Genomic DNA, 16,041 nt, shown 5'->3' with positions numbered 1-16,041 from the left:
TATTTGTTTTGTATTTTTCTTGTCATCTAACCAGATGTGCTTTGATTGTGTATTCTACGTTAAATTGTTTAGATGTCATATGAACATGTGAAGAGAACAACTACATTTTATATATTCACATATTTTCACATTTGTTGTGAGTTTTGTTTTTTTAAAAAGAACTCGAAACATTTTAAAATAATATATTTTCAAGTTAGAAGATCTCGTTAACTTGATAATACATTTGTGACATATATAATACTTTAATTTAAATAAAAATACCTACCTAAACATAAATATATATTTGCATTAATGAAAATATTTATCTCATAAAATTAGCTATTAAATAAATAATAAAAATTAAACGAATACAAACTTCAATTGGTGTTATTACAAGTCATATAAACTTTTCTTCGTCTAAAATACTGAAATATTAAGAAATAGTAAATAAGTAAAACAAAAGGGCAATGTTTATATAGTAATAACTATTTTGAAGAAAATCATGCGAGTCTAAATCACATAAGTAACATTGATAAATAAAGTAATTTTTTTGTCTTGAGCATCAAAAATAAATTGTGACAATTCTCTAAATTTTGAAAAAAGATATTCAGAAGCATATATCGAAATTGTTAAGAAAAATAAATGACTTTAGACTACATCATGTTAACTTCATATATTGGAACATTACATACTAATGTGTGTATTAAGCAAAAAAAATAATCATAATATCATCAAAATTATATTTTTTTCCTCAAGTACTCGAGGTTATGGAATTTACCATCTTAGGATAGAACGACTTACTTCATCAGAGTAGTGGTACCTCATATTCCGCTAAACTTCGAACTCACTCAAACCACAATAAATTACACAAGAAATTTTAAAATTCAAGAAGAAGAAGAGTAGAAGATTAGAAAAAATTGTGGTTGGAAAATGAGAGAAAGTCCATTTATTTGTAGTAAACAAATGATAATATGAACAAATATTTTTTGTGTCTTATGTGAAAGATCATGACCTTTCTGAGAAGTCACAACACTTAGGAAAAATCACAACTCTTTGGAAAAGTCATAACTTTTTCGAAAAGTCGCAGCTCTTTGGAAAAGTCACAACTTATTGAAAAAGTTACAACTCTTTGGAAAAGTCACAACTCTTCGAAAAATCACAACCCTTTGAAAAAAGTCACAACTTATTGGAACACATTGAAAAATTCACAACCTAAGTTAGGGATATTATAGTAATTTAGCTTTCAAGTTAGGAGTTCATGTTTTTAAAGTAATATAGATATAGATATAGATTGAGACAAATGAAATATTTCATTTTTTTGTTTCTACAATAATTCGAACCAATCTTTTATAATTCATTCCCCAAAAATATCAAATAGTAACACTTCCAGAAAGAAAAATGATAAATTATAAAATCAAATTAAAAATGATTGATTGAAGGATAAATAATAAAATGTTACAATTATTATTTTCCTTTATATTGTTAATGTTTGTTACTATGTAATTTTGTATGTAAGATAATAAAGTGTTTTTGTTTTAATGATTGATATATTTTAAGTATTATTTTATAAATTTTATGATATTAAATTTCTGTATGAGGTGCGAATAATTTTACGTAGTCTTGTGTAATTCATCTAATTTCATTGATCGTTAAATCATGCCGCGAAATAAATTAACTTGAAACACCTTTTTTATTAGCCTTTACTTTTTGACTCTGACTCTCACTTTCTTTGTTGATATTTATTTATTCTTAGATGTTTGACACGATAGTTACAAGGTAGCTAGGTAGTAGCATCTATATTTTATGTCATAAAGAAGACTTAAATGCACTTTGATAAAAATAGAAATGAAACATTGACAACTACTCCCTTTTTTTTTTCGATGGCCACATTTTACTTTTCAAAAATCAAACAGTACGAATTTTGATTAATATTTTAAAAAATATATTTTTATTATATTAATATGAGATTTTTTTTTACAGCTTATAGTATTTTAAACATAATTTTTTAATATCTATATTTTAAATATAAAAATGTTGAATCATTTTAATTTAATTAAACTTCAAAAATTAGTTAAATTAATCACAAAGAGGAGTATGATAAAGTAAAAAAGAACAGAGGTAACAAATGACTTTGTGGAGACATACATCTTTTCTGACGAAACCTTTCTAGCTTATGGTCAAAGTAAGTAAATTGGGAAATTACGCGGATAAACAAATATATACTAGTTAATTAACTAACATAGCTATAGTTTGAATTAATTACGGTTTGCAACTTAATTTTAGTTGTAATTACATCGTATGTCCTCTTTTATACATATACAAATACAAATTATACATACACTGATACACACACACATATATATAATAGATATACAAATACAATTGACCTCTCTCCACTCTCTGTCCTCTCTCTCCCAATCTCTCTCGTCTTTCTCCTCCCTCTCCCAATCTCACTCGCCAGATATACAAATACATATGTATATCCGTTACATTTATACAATTATCTGACAGATATACATATACAGTTCGCCTCTCTTCACTCTCTTCTCTCTCTCAATTGCCTCTCTCCTCCCTCTCCCAATATCGCTCGCCTCTCTCCTTCCTCTCCCAATCTTGTTCGCTTCTCTCCTCCCTCTCCCAATCTCCCTCGCCAGATATACAAATACATATGTATACTAGTTATATATATACAATTATTTGACAGATATACATATACAATTCGACATCATGTAGCTACGAATCGTAATTAACAAACTATAGCTATGGAGCATAATTAAGTTATTTTTGAGTGGCTATATGCGAAAATTTCCCAGGTAAATTTAACCAAGTATGTTTGTTTAGTACGGTAAAATTTCCCAAGTAAATTCGCCAAATAATGTTTTTTGAAAAAATATATGTATTTCTTATTCATTTTCTAGTGTTTGGTAAGTAAGCAAGAAAATACTATCTCAAGAACATTATAATATGATCTTGCAAAACACTATGAAAATGGGATGAAATAGAAAGTGAAGATTCGTAAGGTGGGGGTTGGAGGGATTGGGTACGTGGAGAGGAAACAATAAACTTGAAATGTTATCTATCTACCTTGTTTTTCCTATTTTCATCAGTAAAGTTATTTTTCTATTATTAAGGAACTGATGATTTGTTTTGAAAAAATGTTTCCAAACACATTTGCATTCCAAGCACTCAATCACTCACCACAAATTTGGTGTATGTTGAATAAGGCGGATTCAAAATTTAATTTTTTTTAATTATGAATTTAGTACAACTATTTATTATAAAATTATGGAAAAGAGGTTGGTAAAGCCATTGATGAGATTAAAATATCCTGTATGTGTCTATCTAGATAATTTATTGCCAAGAGTTCAAATTTTATGAATTAATGGTACTAAAATTACTTAAAATGTATTTGCACAGAACTCATATAGAGTAAAGCATGCAAATTACAGCATTAAAATCTTTAGAGCTCAGTGCCAAATAAGGAAGTAACATCATTAAACTGAGTAGTCCATTTTCAAACAGAACCTCTTGGCTAACACAATAGCCTTTTATATAACCATCTGTTAACTGCTTTAATAAGTTATGGTCCATACAAATAAATACCAAAGAACATTTTTTTGATGCAATCACATTAATGAAGATAACTCACAACTGTATTTTTCCAGAATTAGCCAACAAAAAAAAAATCACCAAAGTGTGTATGTACAGAAACCACTTTCGACTTTGTCGATATTCTCAAAGAATGACTTGAAACAAACCAAAACCAAAAAGGAAAACAAGAGAAATAAACACACTAACAATTCTTTTCTTTTCCTCTAGATCTATTTAAACTATATGTAAAAAAAGGGTGGCTGGGAGGGGGAGGGGGTTTATTCTGCAATGCGACGTGCAAAAACAACGAACAAACATCTCTGTCCTTTGTGCAGAGTAGACACAGCAAGAGAGACACTTAGATTCTCAAGCTAATAGATGCTAAATTTCCCAGGACAGGGCTAATTGGCGAAAATTTACACGTTCTCTTCAGTAAGCTGCACATTATATCCATGCTTTATCTCTGCGTCAGAGTAAAATTGGGTCAAGTTTAAGGATGAGATCAACCACAACATAGATCCAGAAACACATCTAGACAGCGACAAAAGAGTGTACCATTTTCAGTAGGAACAATAAATGCTACAAAAATCGGAAACAATTATGAAGTTCATGTGCATTCTAATAACTTGCTTTGCCTATAAGACTAGAAACTCTCATCTCTCCTAGGATCTTAGTTTGATTAGGCATGTCCATTAGAAGTAAGTCAAAACTTTGTATTGTATTCCCTCTATCCCAATTTGTTAGGTGGTCTTTCCTTTTTTTGTCAGTCCAAAAAAGATTAGGAACTCTTTGATCTTAACATTCTCATTTCGCCCTTGCTCTTAAAGGCTTTGATGTGATTTATCCGAGACTCCACCGCAAAGATACATTTAGTATTTTATGCATATATTCAGCGACATAAGAAAAAGGTAAGTGATAAATTCTTATAGGGACGTGTGGGACCACTTCCCTTTTTCTCCTTTTTGTTTTCTCCAATTGCTACACTTGTTTTGTGCATTGTTATTTTGTTGTCTCTTTTTCTCTAACTTCCCTGCTTGTTTGAGGGTCTATCGGAAACAATCTATTTGCCCCACAAAGGTAGAGGTAAGGTTTGCATACATCCCCACCTTCCCCAGACCCCACTTGTGGGATTAAAATGGGTGTTATGTTGTTGTTGACGTGTGGGAAGCAATTAATGTAGAAAGTCAAGGTGGGATCCATCGGCAACCCCTTAAAAGTGGCACCCACTTTCACTTAGACACCTCGAGTAGGTCTTGTTCATTTTAAACACACGTAGTAGGGCCCCGTTGTGTCATTTCACACTTTTTGCTGACATGGCATAGTGAGTGTGATTCACTCATGAATGGCGTGTGAAAGGCTTATATTTAGCCAATTTTTATTATATTTTCTCTTCTTCTCCATTTTTCAAGCCACACTACCTCCACTATTTCCCCAAGCTAAAACTCCTTCAATGGAGGTTGGATTTTCGATTCAAATCTGTTCTCAGAAGAGAAAAAAGAACAGATCTGAAACAATAAAAAGAAAGAACAGATTCCAAAAACAAACACAAACTTAAAGTGGGAATGAGGAAAAAGAACTAAAGGGGAAGTAAATGGCGAATTCACACTTAGATACTATCAAAGACTCCATTTTTTCAAACCCAATTCATTTTTTTATTGTTAGATGAGAACATCAATTCTTCGATTCTAATGATTTGTCAATTTTTTATGTTAAAGATTTGTACTTCATTGTCAAATGATTTTTTTTGTAAGAGATAGAAAGAGTTGAGAGGTATGGGACGATGTGGTGGGGGTTGCAGGGAGCTGTGTAAACTATTTCTTTTAGAACATTATTTTTTTATTAAATAGATTTTAAAATAGTTTTTTTCTTTTTTTCTTTTACTTAAAATGTCACATGTAATCATTTAATTAGTTGCTTGCCATGTTATCAGCGACTCGTATTACACTCTCCTTAATATTTTCGATGATTGTCGAAATGACACAGCAGAGCCCTACTACGGGTGTTTAAAATGGACTACGCCTACTCCAGTTTCAAAAATAATTAGAATAGGCCTGCTTGAGGTGTCTAAGTGAAAGTTGGTGCCAACTTTAAAGGCTGCTGATGGGTTCCGCTGAAAGTCAACATAGCTAGCAGAGCCATTTAGACTGTTGCAATGAACTGGAATTGTTATCTAAACTGTAGATATTGAGACCCCAAAGAGAAGGAATTACTCAGAAAAGATATGCTTTAGATAACGATTCCAGTATGGCGTTCATTATGATATTTAGGATCACCAAATTCATTGATATTATTACAATTTTGATAAAGAAGAATCACCAAATTTAAAGATCAAAAGAAAAACACAAACAAAACAAAGAAAGATAAGAAACAGGGGCATATAGTTAATATTGACTCTCTTTTATGGATATGGACCATGGTCTTACCACTCATTCTGCTCTACAAACCCAACAACCAAGAACTCATAGGCAGAAAAATGGGATCTCTCAACTAAAAGTGAACCCAAGGATAAGCAGGATAACTCAAATGGCATTTAGATAATCCTAAGGTAGAAGTTAGAACTGTAGAAAATAACACACAGAATCCTGGAAGAAAAAGGTTGAACAACCATTTGACGCTGCTAGAAATTAAAAAATTAATCATTTGTGAATTTCACGGAAGTTCCAAGAGAACTCCTTACTCTATTTGCTTCATCATTCTAATCTTTCACTATTTACAGAAATCACATACTTGCATCACTTGCTGTATACTGGATAGTTACTTCATATCCAACTTGCTTCCCTCTCTTCAGGAAGTAATCACAATGAATAAGACTGCTGGTAGTCTAGCAATTAGCAGATATTAGTCTGGAATTGCAAAAGGAGTACAAGGATGGAATATTACTTTTAGAAGGCTACTGCATAACTGGGAGCTGGAAAGAGTTGTTGAAAGACCTTGGAATCATTCCAAAGGGTTCAAAGATACTGAAGATTAACTTATATGGAAGCCCACCAGTAAAGGAACTTATTCTGTAAACTCAGCTTATAACATTCTGATTAGGCACAGACAATCAATTAATCAGTGGCCATGGAGATCCACTTGGAAGATAAAGGCACCTTTTAGGGTGGTATGCTTTTCTTGGCTAGTACCAAGAAATGCTTGCCTCGCACAGGATAAACTTCAAAGAAGGGGATTCCAACTGTGTTCTAGATGCTTTTTGTGCGGAGCTGCTAGGGAAAATAATAGTCACCTATTCATTCATTGTCCTGTTACTAGACAATTATGGCAACTATTCTTGAACATGGTAGGACTCAGAAGGTCAATGCCAGCAACAAGTGTTGATTTACTGAAATGTTGGAACCAGAATGATGGGGCAGTTAGTCAGAAAAATTGGCGGAAACTTGTCCTGCTTGCATATGGTGGACCATTTGGAAGGAGAGGAACTATAGAGCTTTTGAAGACGAATACAATTTTGTGGGGAGAATCAAGATGAACTGTATATTTTTGTTTTATTTTTGGTGTAAAAAAGGCTATGCTGAGGAGGTTGAATCACTAGTTGATAGGATAGGATCCTTGTGAAGCAGTAGCCTAAGCTTGGTTGGGATTTTGTGAAGTCTTTTTGCACTGTTATGGTTCAACTATTATATATATAGTCATTACCAGTTTAAAAATAAGTCCAGCAATTAGCCAGAGGAAAGGCAACAGGGTTTACAGAGTTAAGAAAGTTGCTGATTCATTTCTCTCACTTAATACCGTAGAAAATGACACACAGAATCCTGGAGGAAAGCGGTAAACAATCATTTGACTCTTCTATAAATTAATTTTTTTTTATCATTCGTGTATTTCAATGAAAGGTTCAAGAGAACTCCTTACTAGATATTTGCTTCATCATTCTAATCTTTCACTAATTTAAGAAATCATATACTTGCATCACTTGCTGTATATGTTAGATAATTACTTCATATCTAACTTGCTTCCCTCTCTTCAGGAAGTAACCACAATGGATAAGACCGCTGGCAGTCCAGCAATTAGCCAGAGTAAAAGGCAACGGGATTTACAGAGTTAGGAAAATTGCTTATTCATTTCTCTCACTGAACATATTCTTGTTCAAGATTTCAACCACTCCCCAAAATTAGTGGTAGTATTATCATTTTTTTGAAGCTACAGAAATGCATGTGATGGATTAAAATTAACCTATTTGAACAGATACACTTTCAAATCATATCACGAATGATGAAATAAAGACAGATAAAAGAACAGCTCTGTACTGCAGTAGCAAAATCCAGAATTCAGTGAATACAAGTTTTTTTTGGGCAATTGTAGTGAAATATATACCGAATACAAGATTAATTAAGCAAAGATGACAGAAATTGTAACTTCAGTCAAGTTGACATACACATGATATGGCTTATTTTTCAAGATGCACAATTCACCATTTCTATAAGCTTAGCAGTGGTAGGGCAGTTAACCATTAGAAATTAGGAATCAAATTACCTTTGAGTGAAGCCTTTTTGTACTTATCCTTCCTTTCAACCTCATTTTCCCATCCACAAATATCATCACCGATTTCATCTCTCTCCTCATTTCCAATTTCACTTTCACTTGCTGTCTCCCATTCTGAATCATCAGTTTCCTGGCCACACATGTCTCCAGCATCACCCTCACATTGAACTCCACCATGTTTAATAGCAGCCTCTCTAAATAACCAAGCTGCACGCATCTGCTTTTTTACCAAACGCTCAGCATAATCAGGAACCTTGTTTTGCCTTAAAGACAGATCAGGATCATTTGATTGTGAACACTCATTTATAAACAGAATAGCATCTAATAAGCTCTCCTTAGCTAAACCAAGCATGTCATATGCCTGTGCTCTTCTCCAAAGGCTTTTGGCATGACGGTTCACAGGATTATGAAGACACAATGCACGAGTAGCATCACCTATAGCAGCCAAGGGTTGTTGCAACAAGAGATGACATTGAGCGCGATTGCTGTAGAGCACCACTCTCTCTTTCTTTGACCTCATTGGGCATAATGCCAATGCTTCTGAGTATTTAGCTGCAGCCCCAGAAATATTTCCTGATGAAAACAGGGAATTCCCTTCAAGTTTTACCACCAGTGCAGCTGCCTGTTTGATATGAAGGTCCTCTTTAGGCATATTTTTCTCCCATTTTAGTCTCTGTTTGGAATTCAGTAGTTCTTCAACTTCTTCTTTCACATGGCTATTGATTTGAGTACGACCTGTCCCTTGTGATTCAATACATTCTTGTAGAACATTGACAATAGAGTCTCCAAGCTTCTTATGATCCCCAAGGGATGATATCTCCGCAAGATCCACAAGTGCAGGTACAGCCTTTTCAATAACCTACAGTAAACATAGGAGATTTACTTTTATAAAAAAAAAGATGTGTCCAGATCTATGGTTAAGATACTGCATGCTCTGGCCTTTTCGGATTCAGCTTATGGCTATAATATTTTTTTTATGACACTTATGGCTATAATATTAATATGGTAACATTAGTCATTAAAAAGAAATTACAAGGATGCTTGGGAGTTAGGATGATCTCATCCTGTGAGCACATCTTGGCTATGAAATATAGATAGAGATCACGCCCAAAAGCTGTCATTTCTATTCAATTGATACCGAATCCAATTTGATTGAACGCAGGGATTCAATTGCCAAGTTAAGGTCTACTACTGACTAGGGTTAAATTTCCAGAAAAACTCCCAGTCTTCCTTATTACTTGTATTTTTTGCATTTACACTTTCTTTTATACATATAAACAAAATCCGAAATTCTAATGTAAGTTGAAATTTACATGTTAATGGATCATAGTGGTACAATACTGAACCTAGAGCGCTGGAGATGAAAATGGCTGCAGTACTTTATAATGATACTATCAGGAGCCATATGAATTGCAGCACTATCAGAAAGAAACACTAGAAATTTCTATACTTAGAGCAATCAAAAGTGCACATGTTTGAAGCAGTAGTACAGAGTTAATAACACACATGCACATGACTGTTCCTATATTTGATGTCTTCATCTTCCTGGGGTTGCGTTCTATTCAGGGTACTTGTGGTAACACTGATATGGCCACTCTAGAATTTTTTTCTTTTTTCTTTTGAAAAGTCAAATTTATATCTTTGATAAAACAAGGCATCTATATAGTATTTACAGTCTGGGAACTTTGATAGCAATTATTGACCATAGAGTTTACTCAAAGTAACTGGTCCTTAGTTAGAGAAGCGTTTTCAATCTGTCATATAGGTTATGTATTTTTTCTCCGTCAAAATATAAATGTCAAAAAAGGACATGTATGAAGGAGCCATCACTATTGTGAGAACATTAGTAGGAGAGACCAAGAAAATTCCCATAACTGTGGGTTCACACCAGGGATCGGGCATTGAGCTCATACTTGTTTACCCTAGTTATGGATGAGCCACTGAACACAATACAAGATAAGGTCCCAATGCTATTTGTTAACTATTGTGCTAATTGACGAAACCTGCTAGGGTGCCAACTAAAAGCTTGAGCTATAGATAAGCAATCGAGATGGTAAGGTTTTTAGGATAAGGAGAAGTAAGACTGAGTACATCTACTGCAAGTTTATTCAGCATTAAAAGAGAGAAATTGAGGTGAAATTAGACGTGATTGTGGTCCCTCAACGCAAACAATTCAGAATCTAGTCCATCATTCTAAGAAAACTAAGGATAGATGCAGATATACATAAAATCAGAGTCGGATACTTGCAATATGGAAGTGCTACCATGGTGTTACGTAATAGAAGGATGCCCACCAATGGTGAACAGTAAGTTCTATAGAACAAGTCATAAAACCAACAATATTAAATGAAAGTGAATGTTGGACCACTAAATCCAATACATCCAAAAGATGTGTCACAGAGATGCGGGTAAGATGGATTTGCAGTCATACAAGACTAGACAAGATTAAAAATGACCACATTCCCCAGAAGGTGCAAGCACATTTTGAGGATATAGTGAAGATCGCTTAGGATGGTTTAATTCTTGCATCGATCTCCGATGCACCGGTCTGTAGGTGTGAAACCATGGTGAATCAAGGCGTTAAAAAGGGTAAAAATAGACCTAAAATCACATGGAAAGAACTTGTCTGAAAGTACCTACAATCTCTTTGGAATCCATGCAAACTTCATGAGAGATAAGGCACAAGGGAAGAAAAGATCAATATAGATGATACTAAGTAGTTGGAAGAATATTACAGACATGTTAGCACGTTTACCTTAGGTCCTATGCTTTCTAGTCTTTTAGCCCTATCAGAAAATTTTATGCCAGCAGAAAATATAGTGTTTCAAGTACTTCTTATTTTCTAATATTCACCTAGATGACTTTAAAATGGAGAAACATGGACAACAAGAATTTCTATAGCCAACTCTAACTTGTTAGGGACTGAGACATAGTAGTAGTTGTTGTATTCTCTTCTCCGCAAAATAGCTATGATATTCACTTCTCTTTTAAACCTAGAAGATGAGAGACTTCCCTAAAGTACAATGAGAAGATTAACATAATTACTCTTCTAGCTAATAGCACTTGCAGTTATTTCTCATTGTGCAAGTAGATTTTTCTATCTGTTGCAAAAGGTCTAAGGTGAGTTACTCCAGAAGGATAAACTAATATGATTTCATCACATTGTGTCACTTTCCACCTCTAAAACAGGTTCTCTGGTTCTACCTGAAAATAGATAGGACAAAACAAAACCTACTTAATGGTTCATCAAGAATTCGATCAGTCCTAATTGTATGGCTCTGCTGATTTGGCGCATCTTACCAACAATAAGAGAGATTTATCTATGTTAACAACAGAACTTAACTCAGAATTGTAATACTTGTTAAACAGAATATCTGAGAGATGAAGTAGACCAACCAAACAAGATGCTCATTTTAACCTTTTTGACAGCACAAAGCCAAACACCTTCAAGACAGACAGGCATCACAGATAGTAACAATAGTGAAATCAGGTGCTGTAGGGCCAAAAGCAGAGACCCGTGTAAGTTAACATGACCAACACCCTCACACCACCCTCTTTGCTTTAAGTATTTCCGCCTAATACATGAACATAAACGGTCATCCACATGCAAATGAAGACACTGGTATTGGTGGTGGTGGTAGTTGAAGATGCTTTTCAATTATTATGTGATTGAGACAGAGGCGACTCAAGCACTCTAGCGGCCTAAAGCCAAAATTTATTTGGAGGCCTTAAATTTACAAAATAGAATATCTTTTTTCCCCTAAAAAATCTGTTCTTCTAGCTTTTTGAGATGAAAAGTTATTAATATTTTGTTATTATATATTTCTTCTAATAATTCTTTTTCAAATAATAATAAAATCAACTCATTTAATCTCTTTTGAGAATTGTTGATCTTAGGTAAGATTTTTCAATTTTAACTTCAAGAAACTTTTTACCGATGAGGCAACTAACAACTGTTACAGGAACTATTAACATTATTTTAGAAGAAAAAGCATTTGAAAAAGAATCAAATCTATTTAATTGCTTGAATATGTCTGTTAGAGTATTATTTTCTACTTGTACTATTTTCCTTAACATTTTTAATTTAGAAAATAAGTCTAATCATCAAATATCAGATTGACTTTTAAGGAACATTCATTAAGTTAATATCTTTTTAACTTCTCGTCATCTGATGAACTCAAATAAGTATTCATACATCCCATAATAATTATTCGATGAGTTATTCACAAATGTAACAAAATTATCTTTCTTTTTCTATGAATGTTTTTACCTTTCAACTTCCCCCACCCCCACCCGGGGGCCTAAAGCAAGTGCTTACATGCTTTACCATGGAGTCGGCACCAGATTGAGAGGGTATACATCAAACTTCAGAACTCAGGTTCTCCTATTTTGTTGATGAAGCAGGTTCTCCTATTTGCGGATTGATTCTTTTCTTTGTTTTTCTATTTCTTTCTAATATTTACTAATACCATCTTCTGGTTAGTGTGCAGAAGAGCATGTCTGACTCAGGAGAGACTGAAAAAAGAGGATTTCAGATTGTTTCTAGGTGCTTCTTTTGCCATGAGAAGGAGGAAACAAACAATCATTTGTTCCTTCACTGTAGAGTGACTTCCCAGATATGGTATATGTTTCAAAGCATTGTTCAAGATCCTTGGGTGGTGCCTGAGCATACTGCTGACCTACTAAACTGTTGGATGAGAAGAGGGGGGAGTAAAACTCAGAAAAAATGGTGGAATCTAGTTCCATCTTGCATATGGTGGTCAATTTGGAAGGAAAGAAACAATAGGTGCTTTAAGAATATTACTAACCCAATGCAGAAAGTTAAAGAAAACTGCATTAATACTCTATTTTTTTGGTGTAAAGAGGAGGGTATATATGAATTAGATCAGGTAGTAGATTTCCTAGGCTCTTTGTAATCATGACTACTTGGCCTTTGAATTTTATTTTTTTACTTTTGTTTGGTTGCCAGCATACCCTCATTGCTGATGAATACAACTTTACCATTCTCAAAAAAAAAAAAAAAGAAAAAAAAAATAATACATCTCTCAAGTGTTGCATGTTTGTCTTCAATTCTTATTCTAGTATTCACAGACTTCATCAAATGGAGCTGAATATCCCAAGCTAAGTAGCAGAATACATAGTACAGTATTCTGAGACCTTTTCTCAGGACATCTGATTTTTCTTTTATGGACAAGTACAGTGGAGCATTACTTTTAAGACAGAACGATTCTTTTGGGGGTGATCGCTTATGCCTATAGGGCTATACCGATAGCATGCATGCTTTAAAGTTCACACAGAGTTCCACATCACTAGGACACTCATCTTTTGTTTCCTTCGTCTCTATACAGATTATGGTACACATGCATGCCCCAAATATGAATTCTTATGCAAATTCTGAAGGACAAACCTCTTTGAATTAGAGTCTGCTAGGTGTATGAACAAAATTGACTTCAAGGATCAGTTAAACATCTATGGTAAGATACCTTCATAGTGAACTAAGAGAAGAGTATCCAAGGAGTGAAGTGTACCTATTTTGTATAAACAAGTTCTGGACGCACACATGCAACATAGGAAAAGGAATGGAGCACTTTCACATTTAATGGATGGTCTTAACTCTTATATGGTCAAAGTTAAGCTCCAAGAAGTAAAAGAGAGAAATAAAATTATTTATATAGCATACATATGTCATATTCTACCATTAGTGCTCTATTCTGCCACCTGATTATATTGAAAGTAAAGCCAATACCGAATAAAATATTCCAGCTATTAGCTCCAGCAGAATAGTTCTAGAGAGCATAATTACCTTATGACAGGTACTTGGATCCTGGAGCAACCACAAAAGACAGTCAATTGCCATATACTGCCAGTCATCCGATGAGCGAGCTATATTGCACAATGCCTCTATAATACCAGGACATGCAGCAACAGGCCCTCTACCAAGCTTGTGATGGCAAATTGTCCTTAACAGACCGATTCCAGCAGGGGAGTTTTCATTAACAAGTCCACCCCACATTCCTGGAAGCTTTGCTAGAAATTCTGGCTTGCAAATGGTAGGAAGAAATTCAGGCTTGAAAGCAAAGCAATTAATAAGCTGAAGGGACCAACATTGTAGCTGACTGGCCCATTCTTCTGCCTTCCGGGACTCCATTTCAACTCCACCCATGCCACGTGTAAGAAGGTCACAATGATAACTAAGTCTTCTATCAACATATTGGTAAAAGTGAGAGTAAACAATTTCAAGAGAACTCATTGCGAGTTGGATGGAGAGCTCTAGAATCTCACCATGACTTGCAACAGCTGGAAAAGTGCTGGCATAGGTAGCTAAGTGTCCTAAAGCTCTCACTGCAACTCTCTGTTCAACCCAAGTTAGCCTACCTCTCAAAAGTTCAACTAAAGGAGGGATGATTCCAGCACGCACAGCTCTATCAGCAAACTCTTCCATATTCATAGTATATGATCCAATTATATGTGCCGCATAATAAGGAATATATATATTTTGGTCATGTGAAAGCCAGCGGCGGTTCTTTAAACCCTTCCAAATAAGTGCTGACATGCATTCAAAAATCCCCAATTCAATGAACTCCGGATCGTTAGGATGTGCCATGGCAGTGTTCCATAGGCCACTGATGGGAAGAACTTGACCATCATCATCCTGTGAAGGAAGTTCTCGAAAAAACTTCAATATACTTGCTCGGCGCTTGCTTGGGTTTCCTTCTTTCATGACACAGAAGAAGCATCCCGGGTATGGACAGTCAGCAGAAGCTTTATCCATGCTCATCTAACCGAAAGAGTCAGAATTTACTTTTAAATCCACCTTCTTGTCGGCAATGTACCTGCAAAGACACGTTGGATTGCCTCTGTGAAGTTTTGAAATGCATTTTGCAGCAGAAATCATAAGAAGAACTAAGAAGTCAACAAATGTGCATAACATAAGAACTTCGATACTCTTCCTCAAGTCACTAGCAACACATCAAATTGAGGCCAATGGCTTTAGTCTAATCAAGAGTTCATGAAATGGCAAGAAATTTTATTTATGATTTATTTGTGAGTTAGGGGCTTCATCAGCCCTCCTGCCGGGCTTTCAAATTTGCTTAGGGCAACAATAGATCCAAGTATGAAAGGGCATTCTATTTGAAAAAAACATATCTAGAAAGTGTGAGGTCAATGAACCAACCAAATCCACAAAAAGAATAACTTTCAGGCAAGAAACACATAGCCCAGCTGCTATTGGGAACTAAAAATAGGGAAATTAAACTTACAAAACAATGTACTTCCACATTTTCCATTTCTTACACAAGTTCCACTATCAAGTCTACTCCTTTGCCCATATTCAATTACTCCACAATTTACGCGAAATTACAGTAAAAATTTACAGAAAACACAAACTTTTAAAGAACCCAGTTCCCCTTGTACCTTGAAGCATTCATTACTACAAATAGACAATGCATAAAACCACAAGTCTAAAAGGTAAATGAGAGAAGCAAACATCTTCAAAAAACAGACAAAACTGCTGATCCTTGCTATAAAGTTGGCATCTTGCAAAATTAAACAGATCTAAACAACAATTAAAACAAATCAAGAACAAGGAACCCCATATAATTGTAGACAAATTGAGATTTACAAAATTAATAAACACCACCCAAAACCTTTTTTTCACTAATAAGCCACTCAAAACAGTATAAACAACAAGCAATAACAACAAGAAAACAAAACCAACCTGCCAGAAAAAAACCAGAAACAAAGAGAAGAATTGAGAAAGTTACGTACTTGGTCTTAAGAAGCTTGGAAAGAAGAGGCAGAGTGGTTCTTTTTCAAAAAATAAAACTTGGGTATGCAAAAGAATACAGCAAGAAGCAGCTTTCAGACAAAAGATTGTGTTTTTTTTTTTTATTATTGTTTGAGAATTTTGTATGTCTCCTCACTCTTGACTGTCAAATTTCAAGACTGGTTTTTTTTTTTGTTTGTGTAAATTGGTCTTTTCCCTTTGTGCTG

General features: G+C 34.4%; 1 protein-coding gene across 1 annotated transcript; it reads right to left on the bottom strand.

The window, feature by feature from the left end:
* Positions 1 to 3,575: 3,575 nt before the first annotated feature.
* On the bottom strand, positions 3,576 to 15,969 carry LOC125855192 (uncharacterized). Its single transcript, XM_049534877.1, has 4 exons — positions 15,817 to 15,969; positions 13,853 to 14,882; positions 8,041 to 8,908; positions 3,576 to 4,033 (listed from the first exon to the last, which is right to left on the bottom strand). Exons 2-4 carry the CDS (start codon positions 14,825 to 14,827, stop codon positions 3,987 to 3,989), a joined length of 1,890 nt encoding a protein of 629 aa, XP_049390834.1. The 5' UTR covers positions 14,828 to 14,882; positions 15,817 to 15,969; the 3' UTR covers positions 3,576 to 3,986.
* Positions 15,970 to 16,041: the final 72 nt, after the last annotated feature.

This window comes from Solanum stenotomum, chromosome 2 (assembly GCF_019186545.1).
Source record: "Solanum stenotomum isolate F172 chromosome 2, ASM1918654v1, whole genome shotgun sequence".
Taxonomy (NCBI): domain Eukaryota; kingdom Viridiplantae; phylum Streptophyta; class Magnoliopsida; order Solanales; family Solanaceae; genus Solanum; species Solanum stenotomum.
Note: the sequence above shows the minus strand (reverse complement) of the source record. Positions and strands in the feature narration are given on the sequence as shown.

Coding starts and splice junctions, on each gene's coding strand:
- LOC125855192 (XM_049534877.1), bottom strand. CDS start 14,827: ATGAGCATGGATAAAGCTTCTGCTGACTGTCCATACCCGGGATGCTTC. Junction 8,909..13,852: donor ATCCAAGTACCTGTCATAAG/GTAATTATGCTC, acceptor TGTTTACTGTAG/GTTATTGAAAAGGCTGTACC. Junction 4,034..8,040: donor CAAAAAGGCTTCACTCAAAG/GTAATTTGATTC, acceptor ACTCTGACGCAG/AGATAAAGCATGGATATAAT.